Source organism: Aquarana catesbeiana, linkage group LG07 (assembly GCF_042186555.1).
Source record: "Aquarana catesbeiana isolate 2022-GZ linkage group LG07, ASM4218655v1, whole genome shotgun sequence".
NCBI classification, from domain to species: domain Eukaryota; kingdom Metazoa; phylum Chordata; class Amphibia; order Anura; family Ranidae; genus Aquarana; species Aquarana catesbeiana.
In genome coordinates this window covers 219,525,338-219,544,506 of record NC_133330.1, presented here as the reverse complement: position 1 = coordinate 219,544,506, position 19,169 = coordinate 219,525,338, and the positions used below count along the sequence as shown (strand labels likewise).

The following is a 19,169-nucleotide window of genomic DNA, read 5'->3' as shown; positions in this document are numbered from 1 at the left end:
TTGCTTACCTTTTGTGAGTCGCTTGCCTTGATGGTATTACATTATTGAAGTGCATATTTTTTTTATGACCAACACCTAGGACACGTAAGGAGAAGGATTGGAGTAGGAGAACACAGTTGACCCTGCAGGCCTGAGCTATCATCTGATAAAGTGCTTTATGACAATCTGTTACCAGAGAGGCATATTGTTGTGTTGGGCGTCTGTCTGTCAGGGAGTGGTGAAGCACTTGAGCACTAGCGTGTCGCTTTGGAAGACTGGTGAACACAGTGTTAAAACATTGCTGAACATCGTGGATTTGGCTGGTTTGGTGACTCCTCCATTCTTTTATTGGGACTGAATTGGACATTTTAAATTTCCCATGGTTTGGCCACTGGGTGGATATGATATTATATATTTGTTTGTAATCGAGTTTGTTTGCACTTCTTTGCACATTTATTTTATTTGTATTTTATCACAGCGCTACATTTGAATTGATACTTATACCTCACTACATATAAATTCATGTATGAGTTTTTGATGAGGGTAGTAATGTGGCAGCAGTGAAATGTGGTAGAATTATTGATTTAACTTTGCATAGTCACCAGTAATGCCAATGTCTTTTTTATCTTATCTTTTCCTATTGGTGACTTTTTATGCCTTAATCTGCATTATATTGTATTTATGTGTGGAGATGGCCACCTTGGAAGAGGCAGGGCTTTGCTTCCTCATTTCAGAGCCTCAAAACATAGAGAACAGTGAGCAGCACATTAGTGACAGCACCAGATCTCATGCCAAATCTCCTGAGACTAGCAGTCTTACATTGCAAATATACAGCTTTGAGGCTGTATGCACAGGAGCGCCTAGGAATACTCACATATCAAAACTTGCACTGCTATTTGTTAGGGGGAATTCCAGGCAAAGGGTATATTTTTCAGGGTAATGCTTAGGTACAAATAACATTTCCAAGTATTCCCTATAACCGTAAATGTTCACTTTTTGAGTTCAGTTCCATTTTAATATATTAATATCTTCAGATCTTCTATTCACCATTAAACTAATGCCTCAGCTACCATGCCATAGGACTTTCTGGCCTGATGAGGCTTTAGCCAGATTTTCCCACTCTGCGGATTCCTTTTTGTTTAGTCTGTCTGAGAACTTCTGGCATGATAAAATCATGTACATATGTTTAATGCATAGTTACATAGTAGGCGAGGTTGAAAAAAGACACAAGTCCATCAAGTTCAACCTATGTGTGTGATTTTATGTCAGTACTACATTGTATATCCCTGTATGTTGTGGTCGATGCTCCCCGCTGAAACCACTGCATGTGGAAGAGAATTCCACATCCTAACCACTCTTACAGTAAAGAACTCTCTACGCAGTTTAAGATTAAACCGCTTTTCTTCTAGTTTTAGTGAATGCCAGCCTGCCTTATTAAATTCCCTTTTGTGGAAAAGTTTTATCCCTATTGTGGGGTCACCAGTACGGTATTTGTACATTGAAATCATATCCCCTCTCAAGCGTCTCTTCTCCAGAGAGAACAAGTTCAGTGCTCGTAACCTTTCCTCAGAACTAAGGTCCTCCAGTGCCTTTATTAGTTTTGTTGCCCTTCTCTGGACTCTCTCCAGTTCCAGCACATCCTTCCTGAGGACTGGTGCCCAGAACTGGACAGCATACTCCAGGTGCGGCCGGACCAGAGTCTTGTAGAGTGGGAGAATTATTGTTTTATCTCTGGAGTTAATCCCCTTTTAAATGCATGCCAATATTCTGTTTGCTTTGCTTGCAGCAGCTTGGCATTGCATGCCAATGCTGAGCCTGTCATCTACTAGGACCCCAAGGTCCTTTTCCATCCTAGATTCCCTCAGAGGTTCTCCCCCTTATGAGTAGATTGCATTCATATTGCCACCCAAATGCATCATTTTACTTTTTTCTACATTAAACCTCATTTGTCATGTAGTTGCCCACCCCATTAATTTGTTTCAGATCTACTTGCAAGGTTTCCACATCTTGCGGAGAAGTTATTGCCCTGCTTAGCTTAGTATCGTCTGCAAATACAGAGATAGAGCTGTTTATCCCATCCTCCAGGTTGTTTATGAATAAATTAAATAGGATTGGTCCCAGGACAGAACCCTGGGGTACCCCACTTTCCACCCCGGACCATTCTGAGTATTCCCCATTTATTCCCCATTTATTAATATCCTCTGAACTCACCCCTGTAGCCAGTTTTCAATCCGTGTACTCACCCTATGGTCCATGCCAATGGACCCTAATTTATACAGTAAGCATTTATGGGGAACTGTATCAAACGCTTTTGCAAAATCCAACGACATTTGCCATGTAGTTGCCCACCCCATTAATTTGTTTCAGATCTACTTGCAAGGTTTCCACATCTTGCGGAGAAGTTATTGCCCTGCTTAGCTTAGTATCGTCTGCAATTACAGAGATAGAGCTGTTTATCCCATCCTCCAGGTTGTTTATGAATAAATTAAATAGGATTGGTCCCAGGACAGAACCCTGGGGTACCCCACTTTCCACCCCGGACCATTCTGAGTATTCCCCATTTACTCCCCATTTATTAATATCCTCTGAACTCACCCCTGTAGCCAGTTTTCAATCTGTGTACTCACCCTATGGTCCATGCCAACGGACCTTAATTTATACAGTAAGCATTTATGGGGAACTGTATCAAATGCTTTTGCAAAATCCAGAAACGCCACATCTACGGACCTTCCTTTATCTAGATGGCAGCTCACCTCCTCATAGGTTAATAGATTGGTTTGGCAAGAACGATTCTGCATGAATCCATGCTGATTACTGCTAATGATACCGTTGTCATTACTAAAATCTTGTATATAGTCCCTTATCATCCCCTCCAAGAGCTTGCATACAATTGATGTTAGGCTAACTGGTCTGTAATTCCCAGGGATGTATTTTGGCCCTTTTTAAATATTGGTGCTACATTGGCTTCTCTCCAATCAGCTGGTACCATTCCAGTCAGTAGATTGTTTGTAAAAATTAGGAACAATGGTCTGGCAATTACTTTCCTCAGTTCCTTAAGGACCCTTGGGTGCAAGCCATCTGGTCCCGGTGACTTGGTAATGTTTTTCAATTCTAATTCTATCCTGTGTTAGCCATGAAGGTGCTTCCTGTGACATTTCATGAGGATAAATATTGCAGTTTTGGTTACTGAAGCCCCCCAATTCTCTTGTGAAGACTGAGGAGAAGAATACATTCAATACCTTCGCCGTCTCTCCATCCTTCGTAACCAGATTCCCTTCATCATTCTTTATGGGACCAATATGATCTGACCTCCCTTTCTTACTATTTATGTACTTAAATAATTTCTTGGGATTTTTGTTACTTTCCTCCGCTATGTGCCTTTCATGTTCTATTTTAGCCGCCCTGATTACGTGCTTGCAATTCTTGTTGCATTCTGTTGCATAAAGTTGGAATGCTGATGATGACCCCTCAGCCTTGTATTTTTTGAAGGCCTTCTCCTTTGCTTTTTTATGCATTTTTACGTTGGAGTTAAGCGTCCCAGGACTTTTATTAGCTCTTTTAAATTTATTTCCCATGGGGATGCACTGGCTAATGCCCTTATTTAATATGCTCTTAAAGCATACCCATTTTTATTTTGTGTTCTTTGTTCCTAAGATTTTATTCCAATTATTATCATCTAGCAAGGATTGTAGTTTAGAGAAGTTGGCTGTTTTGAAATTCAGTGTCTTTGTACCCCCTTATGTTTCCTATTTGTGTGATTTATACTAAAACTGACCTGTGATCACTGTTTCCTAAATTGCCCCATATTTCCATATCCGTGATCGAGTCTGTATTGTTAGTAACGCTTTATTTCTAGTTGGTGCATTTACCATCTGACCCATGAAATTGTCCTGGAAGACATTTAGGAACTGGTGAGCCTTAGATGAATGCGCGGTTCCTTCACTCACTCTATGTCTGGATAATTAAAATCCCCCATTATAATGACACTTCCCATTCTTGCTGCTAATCCAAATTGTGATAGGAGGTCTGCCTCCGCCTCCTCCCTCTGGTTAGGGGTCCTATAGAATACCCCCAGTATTACTTTACCTTTTAGTTTCCTCAATTTGTAGCTTTACCCATAAGGATTCCACCTCCTCCCTTGCTCCCTTAGTAGTTATCTCTCGCATTCACTTGTACATCATTTTTGTATACACAGGCATACCCCTCCCCCTTTTTTACACTCTCTATCCCTGCGATATAGGGAATACCCTTGAATGATTGACAGCCAATCATGAGAGCTGTCTACCCAAGTCTCTGTAATTCCTACAAAATCTAAATCCTCCTTGTACAACAGTAGATCTAGTTCTCCCATCTTGTCCGCCAGACTCCTGGCATTGGTGAACATGCCACATGGTTTAGACCGGTCGCATACTATCTCCTTATTGGGTGCTCTGGAGTTGTAAATAGGACTTGTTACTATACTTACCTTGGGTTTAGGTGCTTTAGTCAACCTACCACTAATGCCCCCAATGCTATCCTCTGGAATATGTTCCGTGCTTACTTTCCCTACCATTGGACCCTCCCCCCGTCGCCTAGTTTAACCGCTTGCCGACCAGCCGCCACATTTGCACTGCGGCAACATGGCTCGGCTGCGCGAATCGCCATTAGGTTACGTCGGTAACAGATGGCCGTGCGCGCCCCCCGCTTGCTCCCTGAGTCGATGCGAGTGCGGCTCCCGCGATCGCTCGGGGCACACAGAGAGCCAGGAACTGTTTGTGTAAACACACAGTTTCCGGTTCTCTGAGCAGAGAACTGACAGGTCGTCTGTTCATACAGAGTATGAACAGCGATCTGTTAGTTTCCCTGCACAGTACCCATCCCCCTTCAGTTAGAACACAAACTAGGACACACATTAACCCCTTCACTGCCCCCTAGTTTTAACCCCTTCACTGCCAGTGACATTTTTACAGTAATCAGTGCATTTTTAATCGCACTGATCGCTGTATTAATGCCAGTGGTCCCAAAAATGTGCAAAATTGTCCGATGTGTCTGCCATAATGTCGCAGTCATGATAAAAATCGCTGATCGCCGCCATTACTAGTAAAAAAAAATTATTAATAAAAATGCCATAAAACTATTCCCTATTTTGTAGACGCTATAACTTTTGCGCAAACCAATCAATATATACGCTTATTGTGATTTTTTTATACCAAAAATATGTAGAAGAATACGTATCAGCCTAAACTGAGGAAAAAACATTTTTTTTATATATTTTTTGGGGATATTAATTATAGCAAAAAGTAAAAAATAATGCATTTTTTTTCTAAATTGTCGCTCTTTTTTTGTTTAGAGCGCAAAAAATAAAAACAGCAGAGGTGATCAAATACCACCAAAAGAAAGCTCTATTTGTGGGAAAAAAAGGACGTGAATTGTGTTTTGGAGCCACGTTGCACGACCGCGCAATTTTCAGTTAAAGCGACGCAGTTCGGAATCCCAAAAAGTGCTCTGGTCTTTGGCCAGCCAAATGGTCCATGGCTGAAGCAGTTAAAAGCCCCTCTAACTTTTCAGCCATCTTCACTCCCAGCAGATCTGCACCTTCCTCATTTAGGTGCAGTCCGTCCCTTCTATAGAGCTGGTAACTGACTGAGAAGTCGCCCCAGTTCTCAAGGAACCCAAACCCCTCCTTTCTACACCAGCTCCTCAGCCACTTGTTTACTTCCCTAATCTCCCTCTGCCTTTCTGGTGTGGCTCGAGGTACCAGTGGTATTTCTGAGAATACTACCTTGGAGGTCCTTTTCCTCAATTTAGCTCCTAAGTCCCTAAAATTGTTTTTTAGGACACTCCATTTTCCTCTGACACTCCATTTTCCACCATGACAGCCGGGTCTTCCCCAGCCCCTCCCAGTAATCTGTCCACCAGATCCGTGATGTGCCGAACCCGAGCACCCGGTAGACAACATACAGTTTGGCACTTCAGGTCTTTGTGACAGATTGCCCTCTCTGCCCTTCTAAGAATTGAGTCCCCTACCACCAGAATCTCTTTCCTTTCCCTTGGCTCTACTTCTGACCGCACTGGAGGAGTTATTCCCCTGGCAGCTAGGGGAGTCACTCAGCTCCAGCAGCGCTGGTCCCTGACTGTTTTTTCACCAATGTCACTCAAGGAGGCATACTTATTGGGATGTTCCAGCCCAGGACCGGCCTCCCTGACTCTTTCCCCTCTATCCTTCCTGACTGTAACCCATCTACTCTGCTTTGGTACCTGCCCCTTTTTATCTCCACCCACCTCTGTGCTGGCCCCTGCCGGCACATGCCTGTTACGATCCCAACTCTCCTTTAGTATGGTATTGCATAACAATATGAATTCTGATTTGCCAAGGTGGTAACTGAAGATGAACTCACAATGCCTCTGCCTATGGGAGAAGTTGAGGTTGAGTAATGTAGCAATATTTACAAACTTTTATAAACCCACTGATATTTTGTGTATTGCTTTTGTAGACAACGATATGTATCGTTACTGGATAAGATCCCCCACCAGGTACTAAGCCTGTACAATGACCTCTTGGCTCAGCGAGCTCTGGACCGAAGTCTCACAGAAGAGATCATTTATTTCAAGAATTCTATTGGAGAACTGACCAGGTAAGCTACAATGGTATATTTTGTAGCTGTTTATACACAAGGGGATTCCACATTATTGTAAAGCAAAGCAGTGCACAGAGGAAATGGAAGTTCCATTGTTGACTTCCTCTGAAAATAGTAGATGCTTGGTCATCTCTGTTTATCTCTTTACAATTTACTGACTCAAAGCTAGCATGCAGCTAGTGTAGTCAGAATAAAGTTTACAATCCTCATCTGAATACTTGCTACAGCTCAGTGACTTTTGAAAGTGAAAGCCATATATACAGTATCAACATAGCAGTCCAGAAATTAGCATAACAACAACCTCTGTGTGTTCTCAATATCTTTTTTTTGGGAATGCCAATCAGTATTTCGGAACACATTCTGCCAATAGGATGTTGCCAGGCAAATGTCTTCTCTGAGAGTGCTGCCTGGAGTGTTCTGTGGTGGGGCTGTCCCCCTTTTAGAAAACAATAGCAGAGCAGGGGAGATTGCTGTGCTAACATCAGATCTTTAGTACAGAAGCTCTGACCTGAGCTGTGAGTTTGTGTGGTGCAGTAGTGTGTACTAGGCTTTAGTGGGAGGACCTCCAAATCCTTCATGCAGATAATCCTATTACTGTTTTTTCAATTATTAATAGTTGTTCTTCTGCAAATGTAAAAATATACATTTTCTTCATCAGAAATGAAAGAAAAATAGATGGTGCTTCTAACTGTACACTATACTTGTGATTCTATACTTATCCATAGTAAAAAAAGCATGTCATCTGGTGCCTGAATCACAGTTCATTGTAAAACTTTGTAAACATGACTGTCGGAATTCAGTCCCACAGTGATCCACTTTAAATTTAAGAAATATCATGTTAGATGACATTCCTTGATGAAGGGGCATAGACCATATAAAAACACGTTAAAATACATTATTTGTAAATACATTCATTTACATATAACTCCTGATGTTGGCAGTGGAGAATAGCAAAAAATGTGAAAAAATAAAGTGTATCTTGTGCCAAATTTAAGTGAAAAAAATTGCTAAAACATGTATATAACTAAGCTGCTAACCCCAAACTAATTGATATAAATCATTAGTGCAAGTGGAACAAAATTGGTAGGGGGCGCTAAATATGAAACCCTCTGTTGGTGAGAGTTAGGAAAGTGAAAAATATAAAATATAAAAAATAAAAATTGGTAATATTAGGGTATAGAAGCACCAGCCTGCCAATTTAAACAGTGACAAAAACGTTTAACTGACTCAATTGGTCCGCATGGCAAACAATGTGAATCTATTTAAATCAAAACAGCAATCCTGTGCACATAAACACACACATCAAACAGTCATCAAGAATGTGATCGTGATAAATTGCCTAGTGTGTGAACGCAATCGTTCTGAGAATACCAAAAGAAAAAAATGCTTGATGTCACATATACTTAAAAGGTCCAAACCAAGATGAATCTTCTATAGATCTTCCAATCCTGGAAATAAATAGAAAACCGCTTAGACCATCACCCAAATGTGCTCAATATAAGGGTGACAGCTTACCAGATGATGTTGACCTAATTACTGAAAAAAAAAGGGCATTAGCAAGATTTTGCTTGCTGCAAATGTGGAGAGTGTGGATTGGATAATCCCCTCACTCCATCGAGGATCATGGACGGGATATGGAAAAGAGCGAGGAAAACCAAATAGTGTAATCCCATTTATTAAAAATGATAAAATACAAACAGAAAGCTAAATGGCTGCTTACATTGTTGGTGCCATCGCCCGGCACTGAGGCTGAAAGCATAGCCAGAGATGAATGACTGTCCCGCAGTGAGAGCTGGTGTGCATTCCACCTATGACAGAGGACAACCAGAGGGACCGGATATGATGTTGTAACGTGACCAAGTACCGCCTCGACGTATGTTTAGTTTAACACGTCATCAGGAAGCGTACTTGGTCACTGGATGGTTGTACTTAAATAGTGTTGCTTTCAATAGTGTCAGAGGAGCTCAATAGGATAATTAACAGCCTCAGTGTCGGTGATGAGCAGACAAAAAGGGCTTTGATTACCTATGCCATTAAATACAATAAAAATTAAACATAATTAAAAAAAAAAACATGGTTCAAGATGAGGTAAAAAAACTTATCAAATCATTTCAAACCATTGAATTGTCAACTAACACATTTTTGGTGACTGTTGACATCGAGTCACTCTACACCAATATAAGGCAACAAGATGCCAATTGTTGCTGTTAAAACAGCTCTTACAGAGGAATCCAAATTAAAAAAGTCCCAAATCAACTTCCTTCCTTTGTGGAGGGACTCCAACAAGCCATGGGGAACAATTATTTCTGGGCATTAAACCGGTTTTATAACCAAATCAAAGGGGTTGCGATGGGAGCACGCTATGCACCCAGTGTAGCTAATATAGTGTTACATCAATGGGAAAGGGAAACCATTTATAAAACCCCCATCAAGGCACTAATATATTACAAAAGGTACATCGATTATGTCATTCTATTGTGGGATGGATCAGAGATGGAACTAAAGACTTTTCTAGTGTATCTGAACAACAGATATGGGCTCAAATTGAATGGAATTTGGAAACCATCAATTTATCTCACCCTGGTTAAGAATGATAATAAAATTGGCACAGGGACATTTTTCAAGGCAACTGACAGAAATGGCTTTGTGCCAATTAAGAGTTGCCATCACCCTCAATGGCTGGGAGCAGTCCCAAAAGGCCAAAACATGCCTATCAGGAGGAATTGTGATAACTTAACTGATTACCATACACAAGCTGAGATACTCACTGATAGATTTTGTGAAAAGGGTTACTCCCAAGAACATCTTATCAAAATTAAAAATCAAGTTTTAAATATGGATAGGGAAGCATTATTGACTACTAAGGAAAAAACTCCCTTCCAAGGAAACTTAGCATTTGTTTCAGGTTTTCACAGGCAGTATAGGAGTGTAGAGAAAATGTTCAAGAAGTTTTGGCCTATACTCCTAAAAGATAAAGATTTACAAACTACTCTACCCCTGAGACCTAAATTTATTTACAGAAGAGCACCGGGGTTGAGGAATATGATAGCTCTGAATGTCCCGGAGCCTCCAAAAAAACCCTCTACTTTTCTTGATGGATCGGGCTTCTATTATTGTACTAGGTATAAGGCATTGTGTACCAACAAAAGACTGGGGAAGAAAATCACTAAATTTCAATCTAATGTTACACAACAAGAATACACTATCAAACCTTTGATAACTTTCAACTCCAATCATGTAACCTATGTGTTGGAGTGCCCTTGCTCCCTTCAATATGTTGGGATAACTACATGAGAATTAAGGGTACGGATTAATGAACATGTTGCGAACATCTCCAAGGGTTTTTTGAACCATAGTGTTTCCCGACATTTCCGTCTTTTTCATGATAGGGATCCCCGTCTACTCACCTTTATGGGATAGACGGAATAACCCAACATTGGAGGGGTACTGATTTAAAGAAGGCCATTTCCCAAAATGAGACCCAGTGGCTATTTCGTTTATGTATTATGCAGCCCCAGGTTCTAAATATAGAGTTGGACCTCAATTGTTTTTTGACTAATGATTAAGCTCCTCCAAGGAATGCATTAATAGTCCAATTATCTTTATTACTTCCTGCCATAATTATATTGACCATCGTGTTTTTAACTTTCAATTTTAATTTTTAAATTTTTATTTTTTATTAAATATTTTCTAAATTAATTATGGCTTACATAATTTTTGCATTATTGCTTGGATTAAATACTCATATTCATAGTAATCCACTTGCCTAATGGGTAATATCTTAACTAAGTTGGCAGATCAACCTTTTAGTATTATTAAACTTGTTTGTTTAATTTTTATTGTATTTAATGGCATAGGTAATCAAAGCCCTTTTTGTCTGCTCATCACTGGCACTGAGGCTGTTAATTATCCTATTGATCTCCTCTGACACTAATGAAAGCAACACATTTAAGTACAACAATCCAGTGACCAGGTACGCTTCCTGATGACGTGTTAAACGAAACGTACGTCGAGGCGGTACTTGGTCAAGTTACAACATCACATCCAGTCCCTCTCGTTGTCCTCTGTCGTAGGTGGAACGCACGCCAGCTCTCATTGTGGGACATTCATTCATCTCTGGCTACGCTTTCAGCCTCAGTGCCGGGCGATGGTACCAACAATGTAAGCAGCCATTTGGCTTTCTGTTTGTATTTTATCATTTTTAATAAATGGGATTACACTATTTGGTTTTCCTCGCTCTTTTCCATATCCCGTCCGTGATCCCCGATGGAGTGAGGGGATTATCCAGTCCACACTCTCCACATTGGCAGCAAGCAAAATCTTGCTAATGCCCATTTGACCTTTCTTTCAGTAATTAGGTCAACATCATCTGGTAAGCTGCCATCCTTATATTGAGCACATTTGGGTGATGGTCTAGTCGGTGAAGGGGTCCCTATTTATTTCCAGGATTGGAAGATTTATAGAAGATTCATCTTGATTTGGACTTATGTATATGTGACATCACGCAATTTTTTCTTTTGGTATTCTCAGAACGATTGCGTTCACATTTGATCTTGATGACTGTTTGATGTGTGTGTTTATGTGTTTTGATCTAAGTAGATTCACTTTGCCATGCGGACTAATTGAGTCAGTTAAACATTTTTGTCACAGGCTGGTGCTTCTATACCCTAATATTACCAATTTTTTTTTTTTTATATATTTTATATTTTTCACTTTCCTAACTCTCACCAACACAGGGTTTCACATTTAGCGGCCCCTACCAATTTCGTTCCAGTGGACAATAGCAAATAATTAGTGGCAACCTTTTTTATCTGACTTGATTATTGGAGTAAGCATTGGTGCTTGGCAAACAGAAACTGGAGGAAAACCATTGGGAAGCTGACTTGTGGAGAGTGGAGACCTATAGTAGATTACAGAGGAGTTACATTTTCACAGGTATGTTTGCTGAGCCTAAACTACCAGGACAAAGTATGAAGTTGCACATAGTTGGCATCCTGTGAGATGTGTTGAGAAATAATACTTTAAAAATAATACCTTTTGTGGAGTGATGTTTGCTGAGGTTTACCATAAACGGTGACCCAACTACCAATTAGATGATTGGCTTTTATTACTCTGAATCAGCATTAAAAGAGTTATACCTACAAACAGTCTATTTTATCTTTGATTTTAGGTGTCTTTGTAGGGTAATATCTGATTAACATTTTCAGCATTTCCCACTTTGCTTCTTTGCATTATTCCTTATGGTTATTACTTTTAGTAATTGTGCGATTGCAGTGATTCTCCACATACTGGTTAAAGTAAAGTATCAGGTTGATCAACTTTACCACAAACTGTATGTCACTTTCCTGTGTAGTTAATTTAGATGTATATGATGTAGATGGGTATTTTTCTCTCGATACAGAATCCTTCGTGACTTTTTCTTTTTTAATTGCCTACTTTATATCGCAATGTTACCTTTTAAAGAGCAGTACCAAAAGTCAAGTTAAGTAGTTAAGTCTTTCTTGCTGTCCAGTCTCCCCCACCTCTGACACTAGTGTGTCAAAACCAAGCTTTGCTGTTCAGCCTTTTTCTACATGTTTCGATGGAGAGTCTGGCTGTCATTTAGATCCAAAGGCTTCTGTACTCTTTGTTTCACTGACCCAGCAAATGTTTGCAGATCAAGAATTCTGATCACTCTTATGCCGCGTACACACGATCGCACATTCCGACAACAAAATCCATGTTTTTTTCCGCCGGATGTTGGCTCAAACTTGTCTTGCATACATACGGTCACACAAATCTTGTCGGAAATTCCGAACATCAAGAACGCGGTGACGTACAACACGTACAACGGCACTAGAAAAGGGAAGTTCAATACCAAGTGCGCCACCCTCTGGGCTCCTTCTGCTAATCTCGTGTTAGTAGAAGTTTAGTGAGAGACGATTTGCGCTTTTTAGCCTCGTGCTTTTCTGATCGTTACTGCTCTTCAGTTTGTGCTTGTGGGTTCGTATCTGATTTTCAGTGCTTGCCCCCCCAAAGCGCACGCGAGGTCCATCTAAATATATGGAGTACTTTGCGGGTAGGGGGGCCATTGATATGCCAGAAAATGTTTAATAAACATTTTAAAAATACATTTTTTTATTTAAACTGAAATAATATTTCCTTTGATTTACTGCTTGTGTTTCTTTTAGCTGTCTCCTAGGTTCTCCAATGGGCTTTTTTTCTTTTTTTTGGCATTTTCTTCAATAGTGAAAACGTAATTTATTTGCTACATGAGGTGACAATCTCTTCTTCAGCAAACTATTATTATGTTGTGGGTCTGTTACACACACACCTTGTTTTTGTTGTTAATGTATGTAATGCATTACTGTTAAAAATATACATTATTTTCAGCACCATAAATGAATTTTGCAGAGTCACGAAAATGGCATGATTGTGGCAAATTATAAAGCACCGTGGGAGTTATTTACTAAAGGAAAATCCACTTTGCAATACAAGTGCACTGCAAAAGTGCACTTGAAACTGCACTTGAAACTGCACTGAAAGTGCACTTGTAGTGGAAAGTGGATTTGCCTTTAGTAAATAACCCCATTTCAGTGTAAACACCAACTTAGTCCAAAAAATGATATTGAGCATTGAAAGAAGAAGCCACACTTTGTTGAGTAGAAAACTTTTTACTCTGTGCACATTCACATGTGCGTTAGAAAATGTTTTTTGAACAAACCAACATATTTTAGTAATAAAATTTTTGTTTTTGACAGTACAAATAGCCTTTTTTTGTGTTAAAACAGGCATATTTAAAATCATAAAACAATACACAACTCAGGAACTTACAAAGTTCAACTTTGACAAAGTGAAGGCAATATCAGACATTAGTATGTCCAAACTGTGTTGATCTTGCCTTCATCAGATGGGGTGATGTCAGCCCTGTGAAAGCCAAATTTTGAAGATGCACACAAATTGAGAGTCAAAATGGGGATTTCCCTCCTGATCCCATGCCTAATGTCAACATGTGCTAGCTCCCATTATCGGGGATCAATGGACGTGTTTCGGGGGTGCAACCCCTTCCTCTCATCTACTTTATTTGCGAGGAAGGGATTGCACCCCCAAAACGCGTACCTTGATATCCTGGAATGGCAAATAGCACATGTTGACACACTGTGTGCATCTTCAAAATTTAGCTTTCTAAAAAATATTTTAAATGTGTGAAAATACTAAAAATAAAAATAAACTAGAAGAATTTTGTGTTTTTTAGATTCTGCCTAAAACACCAATGATGTTTTTGAGTCTTTTTTCCACATCATTGACGTCTTCCTTGATCTTTTGTAAATCACGATTGCACACCATGATCTCCCCGATGAGGACGTGTGCACTTGCACTTGTGAAATGTGAATCTTCTTCCACAACATCCACATCACCTAAAATTAAAAAACGCACCATGTATTATAAAAATGCAGGCATACATCTGTTACCTGAAGCTGTGGTCTCAGACACTCACCTGTTGTGGTCACTATTTCACCCACTTCATAAACCTCTCCTTCCTCCACATCTTCTGGTTGTGGTGTGGGGATTTGATTTTCTTTCGGAGGTGGGGGGTCCCTGGTGTCCTCAGATGTCCCGAGTCTTTTCTCCCCTATGTGAATAAAAAAAAGGTATACTTAGCACACAGATATTTGAGGCCAGAAATAGTAATATGAAACATTGCTTGGAAGTGTCGTACAATTGTCTTTTTTTTTGGCAGAGTTCCAAGCTGAAGACATTATTTTGTTCCCTTTCTAAAGCTGGAATACTTACCTTTTTTGTACAATTTTCACACATGGAGACACGCCTAGTATCCACTGGAGCACCTGTGTGGGACACCCTAAAAAGTTTGTTCTGGTATCCCACACTAATGCTCTTGCGTCCAGATGTGTAAACAGCTGCTGAGTGTCCTCTCCTTACACTGAATCAAGTTTGCATTTCATTCCAGTACAAACCCATCTAGACAACAATGTCATAAACTACTTTTAATACAAATAGGCCTGAACAAATGTAGTTAACCTGGACCTGCCAAAAACATCGTATTAGTGGATGAACGAACGATGTTTACTATGAACGATTACTGTGCCCACAAACCTGAAAGTTGCCATTTTAAACTGTACAACAGTAAAGAAAAGCACATGGAGCAGCATGCAAGTAATAATAATAATAGGAACACACGACAACTACTTACTTTTTTGAAGAACTCTCTTGATCTTTCTGTACTGATCCTGCTCCCTCAATTTCAGGTCTGACCAGCATTTCCTCAATTGATCCTTGGATCGTCGTACCCCAAAATTCCTGTGCAGACTTTTTACAACTTTAGCCATGATCTTGGCCTTTCTGACACTTGGGTCTGGATAAGGTCCATGCTTCCCATCATAGTCAGCACTCTTAAAGATGTCCACCATCTCTATAAAGGACATATTTGAGGCTTTAAATCTCCTCCGGGATCGGGACGTTCGTGGCTCCGGGCTTTCGTCATTGCTGCTTTCCTCGGCATGCACTTGCTCTTTCTCCGCCATGTGCTCTCCCACCTGGCCAAAAGACAAGGGGCGGGGAATAGACTAGAAAGAACGTCAGGGGCAGGCGGAGTTTCATCTGTGCGCAGTGTATATAAAGCGTAACACGCATGCGTTGTACGTACGATCTGTGAGAGGAGGAAGGAGTATCGGAAGCGCTGATCGTTAGAACAAAGGTACGATTTTAACTTGGCGCATCAGTGGCCTATACTGCTTATAGATTGAGGCCTATATTGGGACAAGATTAGGAGAGTTTAGCCTGACATCAGGGTTTGTCTTGTGTTGTGTCTTGCAGAGAAAATGGATCTATTGAATGATCAGGACTTTATCCCCATATTCATTGATATGTACAGGGAGCTGCCCTGTCTGTGGCAGGTAAACCACCCCTTTTATAACAATAAGACAAAGAGGAAGGCAGCGCTGGATCAATTGCTGGAATTGTTAAGCCGGTGATCCCCACGGCAGACATCCCCTATTTGAAGGCCCTAATTGGTGGCATGAGGAGCACTTATAATAGGGAGCGCAAGAAGGTCCAGGATTCCCAGAGATCAGGAGCTGCAGCAGATGACATTTATGTACCCAGGCTGTGGTACTATGACAGACTTCATTTTCTGGCAGGCCAGACTGAACCCAGGCCAGCACTCTCGTGTCTTCCTTCAAGGCTTCCTTCCACCTCAGCTGAGGCTTCCGACGTCCACACTGGGCCTTCCAGCCAGGAAGAAGTGGAGGAGCCCAGCTTGAGCGAGGTATAGCCTTGTTCAACATATTTCTAGTCAAATAATTAATGATAAATAGAGAAAAAAAAACACACTAGAAAAGATATATCCTTGAATCAAACAATAAAAAGCAGCAGCATGCAGTGCGACAACAAAAGTCCGATATAATAAAACAGAAGCTGCGCTAAAAAAGAAGTGTCCAAAAGGCTTTATCTATGAGCATCCAACAGAAGCACTTAGGATCTTGCAAACACCATAATGTGCACACATAGGCAAGGTGAAGTGCCCAACCACCGTAGCTGTAGATTGAGCTTACCGAACAGCAAGCAGTATGAGCAGATGGCTTACAACCCAGCCAGGGCCTTTTAGGTGTAGTTAATAATCCCGCTCACTCCAGGCTCAGATCACCGTTCCCTCAGTATATAAACCAAAAAAAGAGAAGACAAGAGAACTGGCCATAGTGTAGTATGTCTGGGCATCCAATAGGGGCACTTAGATTGCAGCAAACACCATGATGTGCACATAAAAACAAAGTGAGAAGCCCGACCACCGTAGCTGTAGAATGTGCTTACCAAATCGCAAGCAGTAAAGGCAGATGGCTTGCGACCCAGCCTGGGCCCTTTGCAGATGATGAATGGAAGGTTGATATTTTCACTCGCTGCAGCAATCATTAGATGTAGTGGCTACATTCGTCTTTTTTCCCCCTCTGTTATCTCCTGGTGGTCTGGCCAGTAAGACATCTCCTGTATTAGTGAGACACAACTCTTAGTGCCATCCTAAGTGAAGGAGGGCAGCACTTGACCTATTTCGGAAGGCTACTGCGGCCCTCAGAACCCCCCTAATAATCAAGACGACTATGCCTACATGGCAGCCTGCAAAATGCAGGAAATGGAGGAGGGACAACGCCTCTTATGTGAGGAAGTTATCTTACAAGCCCTAAATGAGGGGTTGAGGGGTGAACTCGCAAGCCAAAGCCACGTTTGTGAGTTCAACCATGGTCCTCCTCCTCCTGCCACAACTACAACACCAGATCCACAGCCTGGAAGCAAGCGTGGAAGGAAGACAAAGTGATGGCCTGGGTTTAGTCTGGTCTGACAAAAGACGCAGGCTGTGGTAAGACCACAGCCTGGGGACAGATATGTCATCTGCTGCTGTTCCTGATCTCTTGTAGTCCTGGACCGGATTGTGCTCACTATAAGGACTCCTCAGGCCACCAATTTTGACTGTAAAATAATTGATGTCTGCCCTTGGGTACAAAGGCTTCGCAAATTCACCAGTTTCTCCAGCGTTGCCTTCCTCTTTATTTTGTTATGACCCGTAATAAATGGCTATTTATTTTTCACAAATACTTGCCTATGTGTTTTACTTCAAAAATGACAGTTTGTTTGTGAGTAGGCAGGTACATTTCAAAAATACAATGCCAAATTAACAAGGGACACCAACACCAACCTCCTTGAGGTTAAAGTGGAGCTCCACCCTGAAAAAAAAATGCACCAAAAAATACCTAAAAAAATGGAGGAAAAGAAAAAAAATGTTTTACTTACGCGAAATGGCTGTTGCTAGGCAGTCTTCCTAATCTGCCTCTTCCTACACCACGGTGATCTTCAGTCTTCTGCTTCCCGCGCTGTCTTCTGGGGAATGGGGCGCAGTGTGTTATGGGAACTGTGTGTGTTTATGACGGAATCCCGCTTTAAAAAATACAAGATAATAATGGTGTTGTGGACACAAAACGAAAGAACCAATTATGGAGATCACTATAAAAAAAAAAAAAAAAAAAATAGGAGATTTGGATTAAAAAAAAAAAAAAATATGTATATATATATATATATATATTTATATATATATATATATATATATATATATATATATATATATATATATATATATATATATATATATATGTATGTATGTATGTATATATATATATATATATGTATGTATATATATATATGTATATATATATATATATATATATATATATATATATATATATATATATGAACAAAAATTCGAAACATTATTATGGAGATCTGACGAAAAAAAAAAATTATTCATGAGATCACGAAAAATAATAAAGAAATCAGTTTGTCAGAACTCTGTGTGAATATCAGCAGCAAAACAACTTCATTATTCTAGCATTATAAAGAAGAAGAGAATGCACTGCATTAAAAGATTTTAAAATTTGCAGCGTGACGAATGTGCTATCTCCATTACAAACGCTAGTTTTACCAGAGCGAGCGCTTCCGTCTCATACTTGATTCAGAGCATGCGTGGAACTTTGTGCGTCGGAATTGTGTATACACGATCGGAATTTACGAGAACAGATTTTGTTGTCTGAAAATTTGAGATCCAGATCTCAAATTATGTTTGTCGGAAATTCCGCCGTAAAATGTCCGATGGAGCCTACACACGGTTGGAATTTCCGACAACAAGCTCCCATTGAACATTTGTTGTCGGAAAATCAGATCGTGTGTACGAATTAGAATACTTGCTTTAGTCAGTAAATCATTAGTGCACGTTTAATGTATTACAGATTATTAATTTGTATTAATTGTTAGATACTCAGAATACTTTTATTTGACCTCTTATTTTTTTAAATAGGTTTGGAAATTATTTTACTCATTTGTTACTTGTGTACATTCTAGTGAGTTGCATCAAGTGAGGGAGCATGATCTGCGCGTTAGCAAAGAAGCCAAACAAGCACAAGCAGAACTGGCTAAAGCCTTAAAGAGTGCAAAGAAGAATGCCAAGTAAGAATTAATGACAGTCACACCACAATGTGTGGACTATGTGGCAATGTGGATTTGTGGCACTAACATAAATATCCAATATATATAATATACAGTAGCTCACAAAATTGAGTACACCCCTAACATTTTGTAAATGTTTTATTACATCTTTTCATGTGACAACACTGAAGAAATGACACTTTGCTACAATGTAAAGTAGTGAGTGTATAGCTTGTATAACAATGTAAATTTGCTGTCCCCTCAAAAAAACTCCCCACACAGCCATTAACGTCTAAACCGCTGGCAACTAAAGTGAGTACACCCCTAAGTGATAATGTCCAAATTGAGCCCAAAGTGTCAATATTTTGTCTGGCCACCATTATTTTCCAGCACATCCTTAACCCTCTTGGGCATGGAGTTCACCAGAGCTTCACAGGTTGCCACTGGAGTCCTCTTCCACTCCTCCATCACGACATCACGGAGCTGGTGGTGGACCTTGCGCTCCTCCACCTTCCATTTGAGGATGCCCCACAGATGCTCATTAGGGTTTAGGTCTGGAGACATGCTTGGCCAGTCCATCACCTTTAACGGAGTTATTTTGAGGGGACA

General features: G+C 40.3%; 1 protein-coding gene across 3 annotated transcripts in view; it reads left to right on the top strand.

The window, feature by feature from the left end:
- Window positions 1-19,169, top strand: part of AXDND1 (axonemal dynein light chain domain containing 1) — a 199,763-nt gene that overhangs the window by 59,650 nt on the left and 120,944 nt on the right. For all 3 annotated transcript variants that reach the window (XM_073593064.1, XM_073593063.1, XM_073593065.1), the window contains exons 9-10: window positions 6,453-6,593; window positions 18,477-18,581. In XM_073593064.1, the coding sequence (XP_073449165.1) occupies window positions 6,453-6,593; window positions 18,477-18,581 (246 nt within the window). The remainder of the gene's footprint in view (window positions 1-6,452; window positions 6,594-18,476; window positions 18,582-19,169) is intronic.